At 56.4% G+C, this 16,288-nt stretch overlaps 1 protein-coding gene and 1 pseudogene across 1 annotated transcript; one reads left to right on the top strand and one right to left on the bottom strand.

The window, feature by feature from the left end:
• Positions 1-238: 238 nt before the first annotated feature.
• Positions 239-5,668, bottom strand: Sftpb (surfactant protein B). Its single transcript, XM_076833603.2, has 10 exons — positions 5,608-5,668; positions 5,183-5,310; positions 4,412-4,483; positions 3,973-4,098; positions 3,280-3,450; positions 2,987-3,076; positions 1,669-1,852; positions 1,391-1,551; positions 724-804; positions 239-301 (listed from the first exon to the last, which is right to left on the bottom strand). The coding sequence occupies exons 1-10, from the start codon at positions 5,666-5,668 to the stop codon at positions 239-241; spliced, it is 1,137 nt and encodes a 378-aa protein (XP_076689718.1).
• An 8,824-nt stretch (positions 5,669-14,492) lies between these two features.
• LOC143380189 (poly(rC)-binding protein 2-like) lies at positions 14,493-15,752 on the top strand (annotated as a pseudogene).
• Positions 15,753-16,288: the final 536 nt, after the last annotated feature.

Raw genomic sequence — 16,288 nt, 5'->3', positions numbered from 1 at the left:
GTCTGAAGGCCCAGGCAGAGCGGAGGAGGGCTGCTTAGGGCAGGGGGCAAGGGCTCTGAAGGGAGGGGTGGCCTCCCCCTGAGAAGGGCCTCTACCTGGTGGGGCCTGGTGCTGTGCCCAGAGCTATGCCCAGAGGTGGCTGGAACCACCTGCAGGAGTGGCCACCTCTCACTGCCCTGTGACAGCCCCTGCCCTTCCCTCCCCCACGTAGGTCAAGACTCACCTGGAGGCTGGGTCCTCAGAAGAGGGGGCTCTGGAGACACTGGAGGGGGCTGAACGTGGTGGCACATACCCCCAAGGCCTGCCACAGGGACAGAATTGGGACTTCAGTGCCTCACTCCTGGCTCCGGGACATAGGGGCAGTGCTGTACCTGCCTTCTCATGCCACCCTCGTGTGACTTAGTAGACCCAGGCCATTCCCCAAGCCACTGCCTGCAGGCCTAGAGCTAAGGAGGAGGCTGCTGGCCCAGGACACCCACCGGGGCCCTCTCCAAGCACACTGGCCAGCGGCTGCAGGCCAGCAGCTATAGCCCAGTCAAGGAGGGCCGCAGCCGAGCCTGACACAGCCCCCATCTCCGGTGACACTTTCTCGGCTTCTTCTAGGCCAAGGCCTGTTCTGCATGAGAACATAGGCGCCTCATCTTGGCCCATGTCACTCCTGATCCAGGAGAGTGGGGGCTCTGGGGGCTTTGAGAAGTCCTGGCCAGCTACAAGGGCAGGTACCTGGCAGGTGGTGTGGGCATCCCAGCCCCGAGGCGCCAGGGCCAGCAGCTGGGGCATGTGCTGCTCCACAAATTGCTCACACTGAGGAAAGACAGAGGCAGGGGGTGACCCAGGCCTGAGGCAGCCACACTTTCCATGTGCAGGTGACTAGTCTCAGCTAAACTGCCTGAGAGATGGGTGGGCAGGGCCAGGGTCTCTCAGGGTCCTCTCCCAGCTACAGCTTTGGCCTTGGTCACTTGGAATCTATCAGGCCCTGGCAGATGCTGCCCAGCACTAGGAGTATCCTGGGTACCACATGCCACACCTGGGCCTCCCCTACAGCCAGCACTCCTGGGCAGGGCTGAGAGCTGCGTGGGCTTCCCTGGGCAAGGCCTTCCTGGGCTGGCAGGACTCGCCTGGCACTTGACCCAGGCAGGGACTCCTGGTCCTGGGAGTTGTGGCCTTTTGTCCAGAGAAGACACCTGACCCTCAGCAGCTCTGGCCTATGAAGCCATCACAGACCACTGTTTCCAACCACGTCCTGGATGCCCGGCTGGGCTCCAGCCCCACCCATCCTGTATCTCTGGCACAAAGGCTTTCTGGGCTCGGCTGCCCATGGCGGACAGAACCTGGGCCCCGTGTCCCTGGAAGCCAGCCTGGCTGCGCTGCTCTGGCTGGCTCCTCCTACCTTCTCCCTGTCCAGCCAGGAGCGGAGGCAGGCCTGGCGCATGGCCTGTGGCATGGCCTGCTCGCTGCTGTTCCAGGCCCGGGTGGTCATGGACACACAGAGCTGGCACTGGGAGGCTGGCGGTAGCCATTCGTCGGGCAGGGAGCCCACAGCAGGGAGGGCTGCAGAGGAAGCAGTCAGGTCTGTTCTGCAGAATGTCTGGTCCTGTCCTTGGACCAGAGAGGGAGGGAGCCGCCTGGGCTGCAGAGCCTGAGAGGGCAGGGTGGGCGGCGACTCACCTGGGCCAGCTCCATCTTCACTGGAGCACCGGAGGACCAGGCCGCAGACCAGCTGGGGCAGCATGCGTCCCAGCAGTGCGTCCAGCAGGAGAATGGTGTACTGCTTGGCTAGGCACTGGCAGATGCCGCCCACCACCAGGGGTACCACGTGGCACACCTGGGCCACAGCCACGGCCAGCACTCCCTGGGGCGGGCCGAGAGAGGGCGATGTGGGCCTCCCTGTCCCAGCGTGGCCTTCCTGCACATGCCCTCCCTCTAGGAGGGCATGTGACTACAGGTGAGGACGCAAGAGGCAGCTCATGAGGTGCACATGGGGGCACTGGTCAGAGTGCTCTGTGGTCAGAGCAGCAGTCGTGATGGACCCGGGTCTGGCTCAGACTCACTGGAAGAGGCATGGCTTGCCAGAGAGGAGGGCATCGCCAGGGTTGCAGACCGGCCAGCTGGGAGCCACGCCTCCTCCCTCCTGACCAGCGCTCACTACCCTTCCCCATAGGAGCCCCTCAACAGCAGATGGCTCTACCTCTGGCTAACAGGCCCCTGTTTGGGGAGCCCCTGGGAAAGTTAGCTGCTTTCCTCCTCACCCCGACTCCACACAAGCTGGGGCAAGCTGGGCCCTGGCAGTTCCCCAAGGTCACATGTCACCCGCTTGCTCCTAACCACAAGGTAGGTGAGCCAGCATTCTTGTCATCAGGGTCCCACTGGCACTGTCCCTGGCCGGGCCTCCTTCCCTCCTAATGGGTGAACGTCCTTGCTGCTTGCCCACAGCAGGAGGGAGGGCTCTGTCCTGCTCCAAGTGCTGCCCAAGCAGCGGGTGCGCTCAGAACAAGGCCAGCCCTTTCCTCCTCGTGGTGCTGGGGTCAGACCCAGGCCTTGCACGCCAGGCTCCTCCTGAGCCCCAAACTTTTCTCTTGACTTGGCTTAATGGTGTCTCAATGGGCCATGCCAATTCTGTTCTCCAACCCCTCAGCCAAGCTTGGGACAGCAGGAAGCTTGTCCACTGCTGTAGTCCCTCAGTGACAAATGGCCTGCAGGACCCCATTTGTGAATGACTGGTGAGGCCAGAGGGCAAAGGCCACTGCTGATGTGAAAGATTTCAGGCTGGACATGGCAGGATGGGCACCTATCTGTGGAGACTCTCCTACTGAGAGACTGCAGTGTCTTCCACAGACAGCCGGAACCCGCCACAGTCAGTGACCTGCAGGAGTGCCAGGGCACAGTGGGACCTGAGCCTGGGCTCCTGGGTGGGCAGAGCATAGGTGGCCCTGCTTAACCTGGCGGCCGTGAGATGGAGCTCCTGCGTGAGGCCCTGGCGCCTCACCTTGGGGATCATGGTCTGCACCCGCTTCATCAGAGTCCTGCAGAGCCAGCAGAAGGGCAGGGGGATGGGGAACTGCTGCTGGGAGAGCTCCTGGGGAGAGAGCCAGGGAGGTGGCTGCAGCTGGGCAAGGCCACCATCCTCTAGGTCTCGCCTCCCCCACCCCCGGCTCAGGCCCTGCCTGGAGCTCCTCATCTGTCCCTGGCTCTGCCCCTCCAGGCCCAAGTGCCTTGGGTCTTAGCTGCCCCTCTGGCCCTCTGCACCCCAGCTAACTGGCCATGGCTGGCCTCCCTCACCTGTGTATGAGGCCCAAGCCTGTCCAGGAGGGCCCCTGGCAGCACGGGGAGGGCCAGCTTATCTGGCAGAGCGTCCAGCACAGGGTCAGGTGGAGTATCTGGCATCCTAGGCTCCTGCTCAGGCTGCCTGTGCGGGCACAGGCTCAGGTGCTGGCAGATGACCTTTGGGGTCTAGGGCACAGTGCAGGTGAGGGGCTGGTGGCCTGGAGGGAACCCCCTCCCACTCAGGCTGGCCCCAGGGCTCAGGTCCGAGAGCCACTCTTTGGGCTTGGAATGGTGGGGAGCAGGCTGAGTGCGGGCGAAAAAGGGCAGAGGTGGGGTGTGTGAGGATGGGGGTGTCTGGGATCCTGTGTGAGTGAGCATGAGCTCACATGCAAGGACAATGTGCGTGCACACGGGGTGAGGGCAGGCCTAGTGTGTGCGCACACATGGGTGAGGGCAGGCAGGCCTAGTGTGTGTGGGTCTGAGCAGGTGGGTGCCCTCCACCTGCCTGACTGAGGATGCTTCGTCTCCTGGTTGGGGGTGAGTGTGTGTGGTCTGAGGTTCTGTGTGTGTGTGTGTGTGTTTGCCTGTCTATCTGGGGTGCCACGGTGCTGTTGGAGTCGCCTGGGGTGCTCTGGGTTGGGTGATTGGTTGTGGTGGCCCCAGGGACCATGTTGGCAGAGCAGGTAGGTGGGAGGTCTGGGCGCTCACGATCTGGCTCTGGAAGTAGTCAATGACCAGGGGGAAGTAGTTATCCAGCACTTGGCGACACTGGGGCACAAGCAGCTTCAAGGGGAGGACATCACACTCACGCTCTAGGAATTTCCGAATGGTTTTCTGGGAGGAGGGAATGGAAGGTCAGCTGGCCTCTTTGAGGCCTGTACCTGCTCCAATCCCACATGGCCACCACCAGGGCAGACTGATTCCACTTCTCCCAGGGCCTTGGGACTAAAACTGCCAAGGAGTAAGCGGTTGGGCACATGGAGGGCTTCTCCCTGCCCAGGAACGACCATTTCTGGCTTTGGCCAAGCTCCATGCTATGGCTTGGGCCTGGCCAGGAGGAGCTTGGTGCCCCAGGCCTCACCCTCAGCCTGGAAATGCCCTGAGCTGCCCCTCTGTCCACATTCCTCCAGGATCTGGGCCTCATCACCTGGAAAATGGTCTCCTTGGTCATCTTTGTGAGGATGTTGATGATGTCCTCACACTCTTGGCACAGGTCATCCTGGGGAGGAGTCCCAAGGTGGGCCTATGAGTGGGGAAGTGCTCCCAGCTCCACGGAATGAGGCACTCTCAGACTCAGGCTGAGGGGGCCTTTTAAGGCGCAAGCAGCTTCCCACTTCACCCTGCCCAGTCCCGCTCATTGAGCCCATTGTCCATCTGTCTCTCTGTCCATTCATCTCTCCATCCATCCACCCATCCATCCCATCTGTCCATCCCACTTATCCATCCACCCATCCATCCATTCACTCATCCACCCATCCATCCTATCTATCCACCCATCCATCCCATCTATCCACCCATCCATCCCATCTATCCACCCATCTACCCATCCATCCTATCTATCCATCCCACTTATCCATCCATCCATCCTATCTATCCACCAATCCATCCATTCCATCAGTCCATCTATCCACCCATCCACTCATCCACCCATCCATTCTATCTATCCACCCATTCATTCATCCATCCCATCTATCCATCCCATCTATCTATCCATCTAGCCATCCATCCTATCTATCCATCCCATCCATCCCATCCCATCCATCCATCCCAGCCGTCCTTCTTTGCCCCATTCTATGCCATCCTCCCCAGTTCCATCTCATCCCACCCATCAATCCCATCACCTATCAGGGCTCCAATCCCGTTAAGCCCATCCAGCACCTTCTTCCCAGACCTCCAGGACATTGTGGGTGGTACTCACGGCTCCCGCATGTCCCCAGACTTCCTGAAGGCAGTGTCCCAGGGCCTTGCACTGCAGTGCTTGCTCCAGGCTTTGACACCAGAACTCGGGGCCCTGGGCACAGGCCAGGGATGAGGTGGTCCCCACAGCTGCAGTGGAGGCCAGAGCAATCTTGGTCAGGACCCAGGATACACTGGTGCCTGGACTTCACCCAACTTTTCTCATGCTCAATTTTTCTGGGAATTCATGGCCAACAGACATGTGGGACAACTCTGGTTCCCTACTGCAGAACCACCAGCTCTGTGACCTTGGCCAAGCCTAGGGGCCTCTCTGGATCTCAGCTGACTTGTCCTTAAGTGAAGATTATGGATGGACTTGGGTTACCTGGGCTCAGAGCCAGTCTCAGTGAGTGGCAGGGGGCTCCGAGAGGAGGGCAGGGGACTCACCAGTGCTGGGGCCACAGAGGGTGGGCAGCAGCAGCCACAGAAGCAGGCGTGACATGGCCATGGCCCCTGCAGCGGGGCGTCCTGCTCAGGAGGGCTCTTATAGCTGGGGAGCGGGCTGGGGATGGGCGTGGGAGCATAGGGAGCAGTGTTTGCCTCCCCTGGAGAGCCCTCCACACCTGGTCAGCCTCTTCCCAGCAGGATACGCCCAGGACCTCCACCCACCTAGGCCTCCTCAGGGCCAGCTGATCCTCCCTTTGCCCCTGGTCCAGACACAGCTCCCTCCAGACGGGGGGGCTTTGAGGCTCCCCCCGTCCTGCCTCTCTGGGCTGTGGCGGGAAGCCAAGCAGGCCCCTGTCCCCCTCCCACCCGGCCTCCTCTGCTCTTGAGCAATGTTCTCAAGAACTTCCTGCCTGGCTCTTGATCCAGGTAAGTGCCGGAAAGGCACATCCTGGACCACCTCCCTCTCTGCCCTCCTTACCCCTCCCTAGAACCCTCTGTGCACAGATGGCTGTTGTGGGGCAGAAGAGTTCACACCAGGAGTCTGAGGTGGGCGTGGGGCTGAGGCACTGGCTCCCAGAGGTTCTCCACGCCGTCATAACACCCCCTCAAGGTGGGGGGCTGGGCACGGTTGGTGGCTCAGGGGACAGTCCTCTGTGGCTGCAGATCTCTCCAGCTGGGTTTCACTGGGCAGGGACACTGGAGAGAAGGCCCAGAGCCTGAAGTGGGCAGGGGCTGCTGCAGGGAGGGAGGGAGCATCTCGATGGCCCTGCCACCACGGCCCTCTCCCCTAGTCCTGCCGGGGCCATCTCCCTACCAGAGGATGCCTGGCACCTCGAGTGCTCACGGTGGCAGGGCAGGGTGGGAGCCAACCGTGATGAGAGCTGGGCCCAAGATGGTACCATGACACTTGAGGTCACTTGAGCACCCTGTAGTTTCTGTTGGTCCTGAGCCCTTGTCACACGACAGACACAATTGCCACCACGGAAGCTAACCCAGTATGTGGGAGTTCCTGACCCAAGGCTGGGAACCCGAGGCCTGCAGAAACCCCAGGGCCGTGGACCTGCACCATGCTTACCTGGGTGTGGGATCCAAGGGCCGAGTACAGAGCATCCTTAGGGGATACCCTGGCTCCAGCCCCTCACCCAGAGCAAAACCAAACAGAATCCAACAACACACCAAATAAGCAGAGCTGCTTGAGTCTGGGTACCCTTGGGACAGGTGGTGGCCCGTGGCTTCCACCCGATCCTCCAAGGGGGATCTCTGAACTCACGGCTGCCTTCCAGGAGCGCAGCCAAGGAAGCGCACCAAGCTAGCTGTGGACGGCTGCCCGCCTGCTGGCCGTGCCAGGCTGTGGTGCCTGGTGCCTGGTGCTCCCTCAGGGCACAATCGCTACAGGGCTGGGCTGAGGGGCCTGGGCAGGGATCTGCTTCCCAGATGGCTGCCAGCCTGGCCTCTCTACTCCTCACTACAAATAAGAAGAGAGCCGTGGTAAAGGAAGAAAGGCGTCGAGGCCCCTGTGTGATAGCAGGTCCTTTGTGTGTGCTGGGCCGCCCTTCCCTGAGGACCTGGGCCTCTGCCCTCCCTCGGCACACTCCTGCCCTCAAGTTTATGTGAGTGTGGTCTCCAGAGCAGCCTTTGGAAGTCCAAAGTGAATGCCAACCTGGGGCCACAGGAGAGCCCTCCTAAGCACAGCCCCATCCTCCCGTTTAGTCTTGTTTCAAAAGGGACTTCTCTAGAGGATGGGAAGGGAGGCCTGGCAGGATGCTCAGTTTATGAAGAACTCCTGCTCCTTCAGGAATTGACTGAGAAATGAGCGGGGAGGTGGAAGGACATGGTCAGTGCCCTGGGGACTCTGATCTATGGGGATCCGGGAGCAGTAGCCACAGCAGGATTCCCAGCCATTCTGGAGGCTGAGACAGGAGGTTTGCAAATTCAAGGCCAACCTTTGCAACTTAAGTGAGGTCCTGTCTCAAAATAAGAAATAAGAAGGGCTGAGGTTCAAATCCCAGTCCCAAAAAGTTCAGAGCCCTGGGTTCATCCCCCAGCACCACAACACCAAAAACCAAACAGGAACCTACAGGGTGGGAGTAGGTGGGGCTCAGAACAAAGGGGATTGGGCTCCACCCAGGCCTGGAGACTCAAGGTGTAGGGTTGGCCTGGTGGGACCAGAAGGAGGTGCTCCATACTGAGGGGTCCTATCCAGCGAAGGCCTGCTGGAGAGCACTTGGAGCTGGCCAGGTTGAGTGGTCCTCACTGGCTGGGGAGGCAACTGGAGCCCACTCCACACAGCAGGTCCGGATGGCAGGCAGCTGGTGGACCGACAGCCAGCCCCACTCTCCAGCTCCTGACTACTTCTGAGCAGCCCACAGGCCCCAGACCCTGCCCTGCCTGCCTCCTCACGCCCAGCTGAGTCTCCCAAGGGAGGAGTTGGTGGTGTCGCTGACCCTCCTCGCATCCCCAACTCTCTGCGTTCACCTGTGGGCTGAGCTGCGTCCCCCAGGAGGAGTGAGGATGGGACCTTGTTTGGAAATGAGTGTTTGCAGATGTAACCAGGTCATGATATGGCTGTGGGGCCTTGATTCAATGCCTGGGGCCCATAAGAAGGAAATGTGGACACAGAGTAGCAGGTGACAGTGGCAGGGAGACTGGGGGACAGGGCTGCAGCTGGGGAACGCAAGGATGGGCATCTAGCAGGGCTGGGCCAGGCAGGAAGAGCTGCCCAGAGCTGCCCGCCTGCTTCAGACCCGTGGACTCCGTGAAGAAGATTCTCCTGTGGCCTGCAGCCACCCAGGGCGCTTCACAACCGTGCCCTCAGGCCAGCCTCCCTCTGATCCTCCACCCAGATGGACCCCAGGGGATGACCTGGGGCCAGGACAGATCTGGCGCTGACCGTCAGTGTCACTGCTGTGTCTCAGGGGCACAGCTAAGAGGCCTGATGGAGCTGGCTGGTGTCAGGTGCACAGGATTGGGGTGACCAAAGGAAGCTGCTCCATGGCCTCCTCTTAGCTGAGAACCACAGCCTCCCTTTCATAAAGAAGTAGAAATATCATTGTTGGGTGCTGGGGTGGAACAAGGGCTCAGCCTGCACCTGCCACTGAGCTTCATCCCAGCCCCAAACACTATGGCCTCTATGAAACTCTGCCTCGTGGACAGGTGCCCAGTTCTTGGTCGCCACGGAGCAGGAGGCAGGCGGAGAGTGCTCGCTGCATGGAGCAGTCCCCGGTTCTCCCAGGAAAAGCCCCAGGAGGCAGTCACAGGCTGAACCACCTCTGTTTTCAGAGAACACTATTATTATTATTCTTTTTTATTATTGTGGTAAAAACACAAAACAGGGGCTGGGGCATAGCTCAGGGGTACAGCACTTAGTGGGTACATTCGAGGCTCTTGACTCTACCCCCAGCACCCCAAGGCAAAACAAAAGCAGAAGCAAAGCAAAACCCCACACAACGTAAAATCTATTGCCCTAACCATTTTTGTGCGTGTGGTTCTGCAGAGTTGAGTGCGTTCACACCCTGTGAGCTAGGTCTCCAGAACTCTCTCATCTTGCAAAGCAGACTGCCCCCCCAACCTCCAGCTCTCCGTGGCTCTCTTTGTGTCTGAGTTTAAGTTTGTTTGGTCTTGTTTTCTGGAGTGCCGGATGGAACCTGGGGTCTCACGCACACCAGGCACGTGCTTAACTGCTGATCCACACCTCAGTGCAAGGCTGTGTCCTTCTGATTGTCTTATTTTGGAATTCTGTTAACTGGGTTTGGATATGAGCTTCCTCGCACCCTGGATGAGTCCTACTGGTCATGGTGCACGGCTCTTTCTACCACTGCCCTGTTCATTGTGCCGCGATCTCTGCTTCCATGCTCCTCGCGCAACTTTCTCCTGAGGTCATCTTCCGTCTTCGGCACCAGGGCAACCATCTGATTTACAAGAGCTTGTGAAACCTTGGTGTTAGTTCTTCTGGTCCAATAGAGCCAGGTGCCATGAGCCATCCCTGGGTGGTGTGTGAGCTATGCGCATTGGAGCGATACGAGGGGACAGGCCTGGCGTTGCACGCTGACTGGGCTGTGCCTCATAATGGCGCCTCTTCTGTGGTTCTGCCTGTGTCCCACACAGCACCTGAGATGGATGTGACTTGCTGAGATGTCAATTAATCTGCTGACAACAAGACATCACAAAGCAAGACTCCATCTTTCAAAACCTGATGATCCCCTGCAGACGGAGTGGGTGTGAGGAAGGTGGGTGCCAGGAGGGTGGCAAGGAGTAGGGTGAGCTAGAGGGAGGCATGTTGTTATGAGGGTTTCTCAGGCTGAGGAAGGTCCTCCTCAGAAAGGGGGAAGGAACCCTCAGGCATGAGATGTGGAGCTTTAGAGGATGCTCAGGGGCGGTGGAGCAGATGTATCTGTGGGAGGAGGATGGTGGATGGTCGGGCTGGGCTCCCTTGGTTGGAGGCCGGGCTGGTTTTCAGCCTGGAAGTGTGAATCCTTGAAGTCAGTTTGCCTGGGGATCCTGTAGTCAGGCAGTGGTGGGAGTGCACAAGATGACCCTTGGGGGCCCTTCCAGTTAGGTGTCAGGGTGGGCATGTCACCAGAAGGAGGAAAGAAATATACCCAGCCGCCTGGGGTTAAGAGGAAGGAGACATGTTACCTGGAGGTATCAGGTATTAGAGTTTCCTGGTGATTCCAAATCTATGTTCAGATGAAACTAAGAAGGGGATGACTGAGATGTTCTGGAAGAATACAGGGTGAAGGGGTCACCCCAGGGGGTAAGGGTGGGCGTCCATATATCACCTCAAAAGGGGATGTTTGAGTTGGCTTTTGGGGGAGTGCCCTAAGGCAAAACAGGGCGACTGGGAGAAGTTTGACCCAGTTGAGATGTGGTGAGGGAGAGCTTGGAGAGGGTCTCCTTTAGGGTGGGATACCGCATTCTACCTGCCTGAAGAGGTGAGGTGAAAGGGAATGTGTATATTCCAGGGAATGTGGAGAGCCCCAGCAATGCGTTGTGTGAATTGTGAGGTAAACTCGGGGCCATTGTCTGATGGCAAGGAGATAGGGACCCCGAATCTCGGGATGATATCTGAGAGCAAAACGGAGGCGACCGTGCATGCCCTTTTGTTGTTGGTAGGAAAAGCTTCCCCCCATCCCGAGAAGATGTCTACAAGGATGAGGACATAGAAATATCTCTAGACCCTGGGCATGCGTGTAAAATCCAATTGCCAGATGGCTGCTGGGAATTGTCCTCCAGCCTGGTGGGCGGGAAAGGAGCCTGGCTTGAGAGGGATGTTTGGATTGGTTCTTTACGGTCAAATTAGGGTGCTGTAAGGGGAATGGGTGGGTCTTATTAAGCCCTTGTGCCATAAGTCCTTAATAATGGGCTTTAGCCCCTGAAGACTGCTAGTTGGAAGTTGAGGTTGACAGGGGAAATGCTGAGGGTCCTTAAGATGAATTCTGACAGGGACACAGTGAGCCAGAGAGGGGGTGAAAGTTCCCAAACTTGAGGGTTTACCTCTGGAGGAAGAAAAGGAGGGGAGCCTGTGGACATGTGGGCTGCTTCTGCAAGGGTGAGGGTAAAGAAGGGCTGGGGTGGAGTGTGATGGAGGCTTGGAATTTGGCTGAGATGTCCCTTCCCAATAAGGGAATGGGGCATTGGGGCATTACCAGAAACTGGCAGGAGAAAAGATGGTGGTAAAACCTACAAGAGAGTGTGGGGGTTTTAAGGGAAAGGATTGTTTGTCTCCCTACCCTGACATGGGGGAACAGGATGCCTGAATAAGTGGCCCCTGTGTCTAAAAGGAAGTTAATCAGGCGTCCACCCACCATAATAATGACTCTGGTGAAAGGTGATGGTGGTCATTGGGGAGGGAGGCCCAAGGTCCCTTCAGTCATCCGTTGCCAGTCCCAAAAGATCCAGGTCTGGGCTTGGGGCAGATCCAGCTCCCTTCAGGGACTGGGGCAGTCCACAGCCCAGTGACCCCTTAACTGGCATTTAGGGCAAGGATGCATAGGCAGCTGGGATTTGGGCACTCTTGTGCCCAGTGTCCCTCTGTCCTACACTTTAAATAGGGCCCAGGAGCCATCTTTAGTGGTGGGAGTTTGGCCAGAAATGAAGGGGCCCGTGGAGTGGATCCCCGTAGAGCTTGTGCCAGCATCTGGGTTTTTGCTTTCTGGCTGTCTCATCCCAGTTGTGGTATACCTTAAAGGCTGTGGCTAGGACTTCAGTCGGGGCCAAGGGTCTCGTTCCAGTTTTCTAAGTTTTTCCCGAATGCTGGGGTAGTTCTGGGAGAAGTAGGTCATTAGGAGTTGTCTGCCATCGGGGGTCTCAGGGTCTAAATTAGTGTATTGCTGGAGGCCTTAGTCAGTCTATCTAGGGGGTGGAAGGGTTCTCGTTTTTGTCCTGAATGTTTCTTGGAGTTTTTCAAAATTTACCGCCTTCTGAGCTGCCAGACTCAATCTGGCAATTAGGCAGGTGGAAAATTGGTCCCTCAGGGCTAATCCTGCTGTGGTACTGTAGTCCCAATTAGGGTCATGGTCAGGAACTGCCTGGGCACCTAGTGGGTGGGCCGGGTTGGTTTGATGGACCTCATCAGCATAATTATGGGCTTGTTCCCAGACTGCCTGCCTTCCTCTGGGAGAAGGGTTCTGGCCAGGACCACGTATATGTCATGAAAAGTGAGACTCTAGGCTTGGAGCTCAAGTACTGAAACGCCTTTATGTACGAGGCAGAGTTGGTGGTGTAGGAACCCAAGCGTTTTTTGATTCCGCTATGGAGAAGGGCACGTGGACCCTAACGATCCCTTCCTCCCCAGCAACCTCTCTCAAAGGAGCCATAATTGAAGCAGGGTGTGGCTGGACAGACTGTGCGTGGGAACGGGGTGACAGTAGGACTGAAGAGGAAGTGGGGGCAGAGGCTGAAGAAGAAGGAGCCGAAGGGGCAGGGTCAGCTGGATCAAAATCCGTGAATGAGGAGGTAGAAAGAGAGGAGGGTTTAGAGGCCAAGAGGACATGCTTTGGGTTGCAGGAGGTACAGTGAGGCGGAGGAAGAAAGCCTGAATATATAAAATCTCTGCCCATTTTTTCGATCGCTCACAATGGTTTTAGAGATCCCACAAAATGGCAGGGTCTAAGGACCCATAAGGGGCCAATGGTTTTGGTTATCTAAGGGATAATTGGGCCAATCCTGAGTAGAGAATTTTATCAATTTTTGGGGATTGATCTCCGGGATTAGGTTGAGAGTGTCCAAGTTGTTGAGGGGGCATTTGAGAGGAGAGTCAGCCGGCAGGGAGGAGGAGCCCCCCCCCCCCCCCCCGCAAGGGGCTATGAGGAAGGGCATGATATGTTGACTGGAGAGGCATCCAACTCAAGCCAAATATCAAAATGAGACCTCAGGCCAAGGAATTGGTCGTCGCCGATATCCGCCGGTGAGGGACCCTGGAGGGCTGTGGGAGCTATGGGTCACCTGGCACCAGGCTTTTCGAAACAAGAGTGGGGAGGAAGAGACCCAAGCTTGAGGAGGGGAGGGGGCTTGCCAGTTCTCAAGCTGGCCGAGGCATGTTGGAAGTGGTCCAAGAGGACCACTGGGGCCGTGAAGGTCTGGGTGGGGTGCATTCCTCCCCACGAGACACCACAGGGGCTTCTGGACGGTCAACGGCCAGTTCCCTGTTACTGTGCCTCTGCGGGTTTAGGAGTCCGGAGAGGGGGACTCAACAATTAATAGGCCGATGGTGGATGCAAAGGAGGCGGTCAAGAAGATGGGCGCAGGTTGGTCTCCGCTCAGGTGTGATCTCTGGCAGGATGGGGTCCTGCTTAAAGGCAGGGGTGTCCCATCCGAGTCACGGCACCAATGAGAGGTGAGTGACTCACCCAAGACGGAAATTCAACTAAGAGATTTTATGGGGGTGCTGGCTGAAGGGGAAGAAAGGAGAGGAAGAGAGCAGAGAGCGTGAGCTTGCAAGCTTCAGTTTAAGAAGGGCTGTTTGGCAACTTGGCGGGTACTGATTGGCAGGTTGACTCAGGAACAGGAGTAGGGATTAGTTGAGAAAACTTTTGACTTTGGCGCCCTTTGGAGAGGAGGGGGAGGGGTAAAGGATTTTATGATGTTCTGCTCGAGAGATGGAGACTTAACTTCAATGGGGAGAAAACGGCTGGGGGAAATAAAACCAAAGGCAAGGTTCCCACCCACCCAACAATTGTAACCCTGATAATAGTCAGAAGTGTGATATCAGGGCAGAAATCAGCAAAGCACATGTCCTGACTCTAGGAGTGAAAAATGTCACTAAGAAACCTGGTAACAGCTGATAGGGACCCAAAGGGTGGGCAGAAGCTCCCAAAATTTGATATAAATATTAGCGCAAATGACCATTCAGCCAGCCGATACCGAGGCACACACACCTGAGAGCCTGATGAGGACTTGGACTGGCATCCCAGCTCTTCTCATCCTGATCCTTTGCAGTGTCCTCATGGCTCTCCGATTCTACAGCAGCCTCTTGGCTCTCTCCTCAGCCAGCTGTCAGCTCCATCCCAGGGGAAGCCTCTATTGGTTCCTGACCTGGTCACTTCGGTCTGAGTGAGTGGGCATCTGCTGGACTTGAGACCTAAGACTTAAGATGTAGATCTAGCCCAGACCAGCAGCCGGAGCCTGCAACCTCTCCCACCTGCCCACCCTCTGCCTACCCATCCTCCACCTGCCCACCCTCCACCACCCTCCACCGGCTCTGCCCCGGGGTCTCTTTCCCCCTTCCTTCTCCTGCGCACCCCCTTGCCTTCCTGCCCGCCCCTATTGTTCCGCCCCCAGCTTCCCGCCCTTCTCCTTCCTGCCCGCTCCCCTTTTCCCCTCAGTCGTCTTGCTCCTTCAGGTTTTGGCTTTCACCCCCACCAGAGACCAAAGACTTGACCAAAGTCCAGCCCCCCATAACACTGCTCGACATGGACACCAGTGTGATTGAAGGTGAATTAAATGTCACGCTCACTATTCGACTACTTATGCATGGAAAGGAAGTTGGCAGTATTATCAGAAAGAAAGGAGAATTGGTTAAGAAGATGCGCGAGGAGAGTGGTACATGTATCAATATCTCAGAAGGGAATTGTCCTGAGAGAATTATCACTTTGGCTGGACCCACTAATGCCATCTTCAAAGCCTTTGCTGTGATCATTGACAAACTGGAAGAGGACATCAGCAACTCTATGACCAATAGCACAGTTGCCAGTAGACCCCCGGTCACTCTGAGACTGGTGGTCCCTGCTAGTCAGTGTGGCTCTCTTATTGGAAAAGGTGGTTGCAAGATTAAAGAAATACGAGAGAGTACAGGGGCTCAAGTCTAGGTGGCAGGGAATATGCTTCCCAATTCAACTAAGCGGGCCATCACTATTGCTGGCATTCCGCAATCCATCATTGAGTGTGTCAAACAGATCTGCGTGGTCATGTTGGAGACTCTCTCCCAGTCCCACGCCCCCCCCCCCCCCCCAAGAGCGTAACCATCCCGTACTGGCCCAAGCCACCAAGTTCTCCAGTCTTCTTTGCAGGTGGTCAGGACAGGTACAGCACAGGCAGCTGACAGTGCGAGCTTTCCCCACACCACCCTATCCATGTGCCTCAACCCTGACCTGGAAGGACCACCTCTAGAGGCCTATACCATTCAAGGAGAGTATGTCATTCCACTGCCAGATTTGATCAAGCTGCACCAGTTGTCAATGCAACAGTTTCATTTTCCTATGACGCATGGCAACACCGGATTCAGCGCAGGTTTGGATGCATCTGCTTAGACTACTTCTCATGAACTCACCATTCCAATCGATTTGATTGGCTTCATAATCCGGCATCAAGACGCCAGAATCAATAAGATCTGTCAGATGTCTGGGGCGCAGATCAAAATTGCGAACCCAGTGAAAGGATCTACTGATAGGCAGGTTACCATCACTGGATCTGCTGCTAGCATTAGCCTGGCTCAGTATCTAATCAACATCAGGCTTTCCTCCAAGACGGGTGGCATGGGGAGCAGCTAGAACAATACAGATTCATCCATTATCCCTTTCTGCTGTTTACCACCACCCATGATCCATCTGTGTAGTTTCTGAACAGTCAGCGACTCCAGGTTTTAAATAGTTTGTAAATTTTCAGTTTCTACACACTTTATCATCCACTCTGATTTTTTAAATTAAAGCGTTTTAATTCCTTTCTCTGTTCAGCTGTTAATGCTGAAATCCATATTTAGTTTTATAAGCTTCTCCTTTTTTTTTTTTGCTGATGAATTTTTCTGTTTGTCATGGAAATGTAAGAGCAGACTATTAATACATTTTAGTTCTGTAATGTCAGGAATTTTTCAAAAAAGTAAAAGATAGACTGGAGCTTTTTCTTTGTGAATAGAAAAAAGAAAAGATGTAGATGTAGCGCTTAAGCTCAGCATGCAGAGGGAATGTATGCAGTAGGTCTGTCACGATGAAGTGTTTGCAGCGCTGAGTTAACTTGGAATTGTTTGCTCCGAGTGGATGATGTCTACTGCAGTGCCCAGCATTACGACTGTCATTCCTTGACTAAGAATCTGTAGTGTGAGTTGTATTAAGGATTTGAGTGAATAAAACATTAAAAAGGGCAGAAGCGCGTGGACCGATGGCGGACTTCACACTTGTGCCCATGGCAACACAGGCAGGAAGCGGCTGGAGGGACAGGCAAAGCGAGGTGGCCGGGCCTTTGATGAGCA

Source organism: Callospermophilus lateralis, chromosome 14 (genome assembly GCF_048772815.1).
Source record: "Callospermophilus lateralis isolate mCalLat2 chromosome 14, mCalLat2.hap1, whole genome shotgun sequence".
Classification (NCBI taxonomy): Eukaryota; Metazoa; Chordata; class Mammalia; order Rodentia; family Sciuridae; genus Callospermophilus; species Callospermophilus lateralis.
The sequence above is the reverse complement of the archived record's forward strand: the minus strand, read 5'-3'. Positions and strand labels throughout refer to the sequence as shown.

Excerpts from the sequence above, each read along its gene's own strand:
- Sftpb (XM_076833603.2), bottom strand. The coding sequence starts at position 5,668 with ATGGCCATGTCACGCCTGCTTCTGTGGCTGCTGCTGCCCACCCTCTGT. Across the intron at positions 5,311-5,607 it reads CCTCTGTGGCCCCAGCACTG|CTGTGGGGACCACCTCATCC; the intron begins GTGAGTCCCCTG and ends CCTCCACTGCAG. Across the intron at positions 1,552-1,668 it reads TGAAGATGGAGCTGGCCCAG|CCCTCCCTGCTGTGGGCTCC; the intron begins GTGAGTCGCCGC and ends CTTCCTCTGCAG.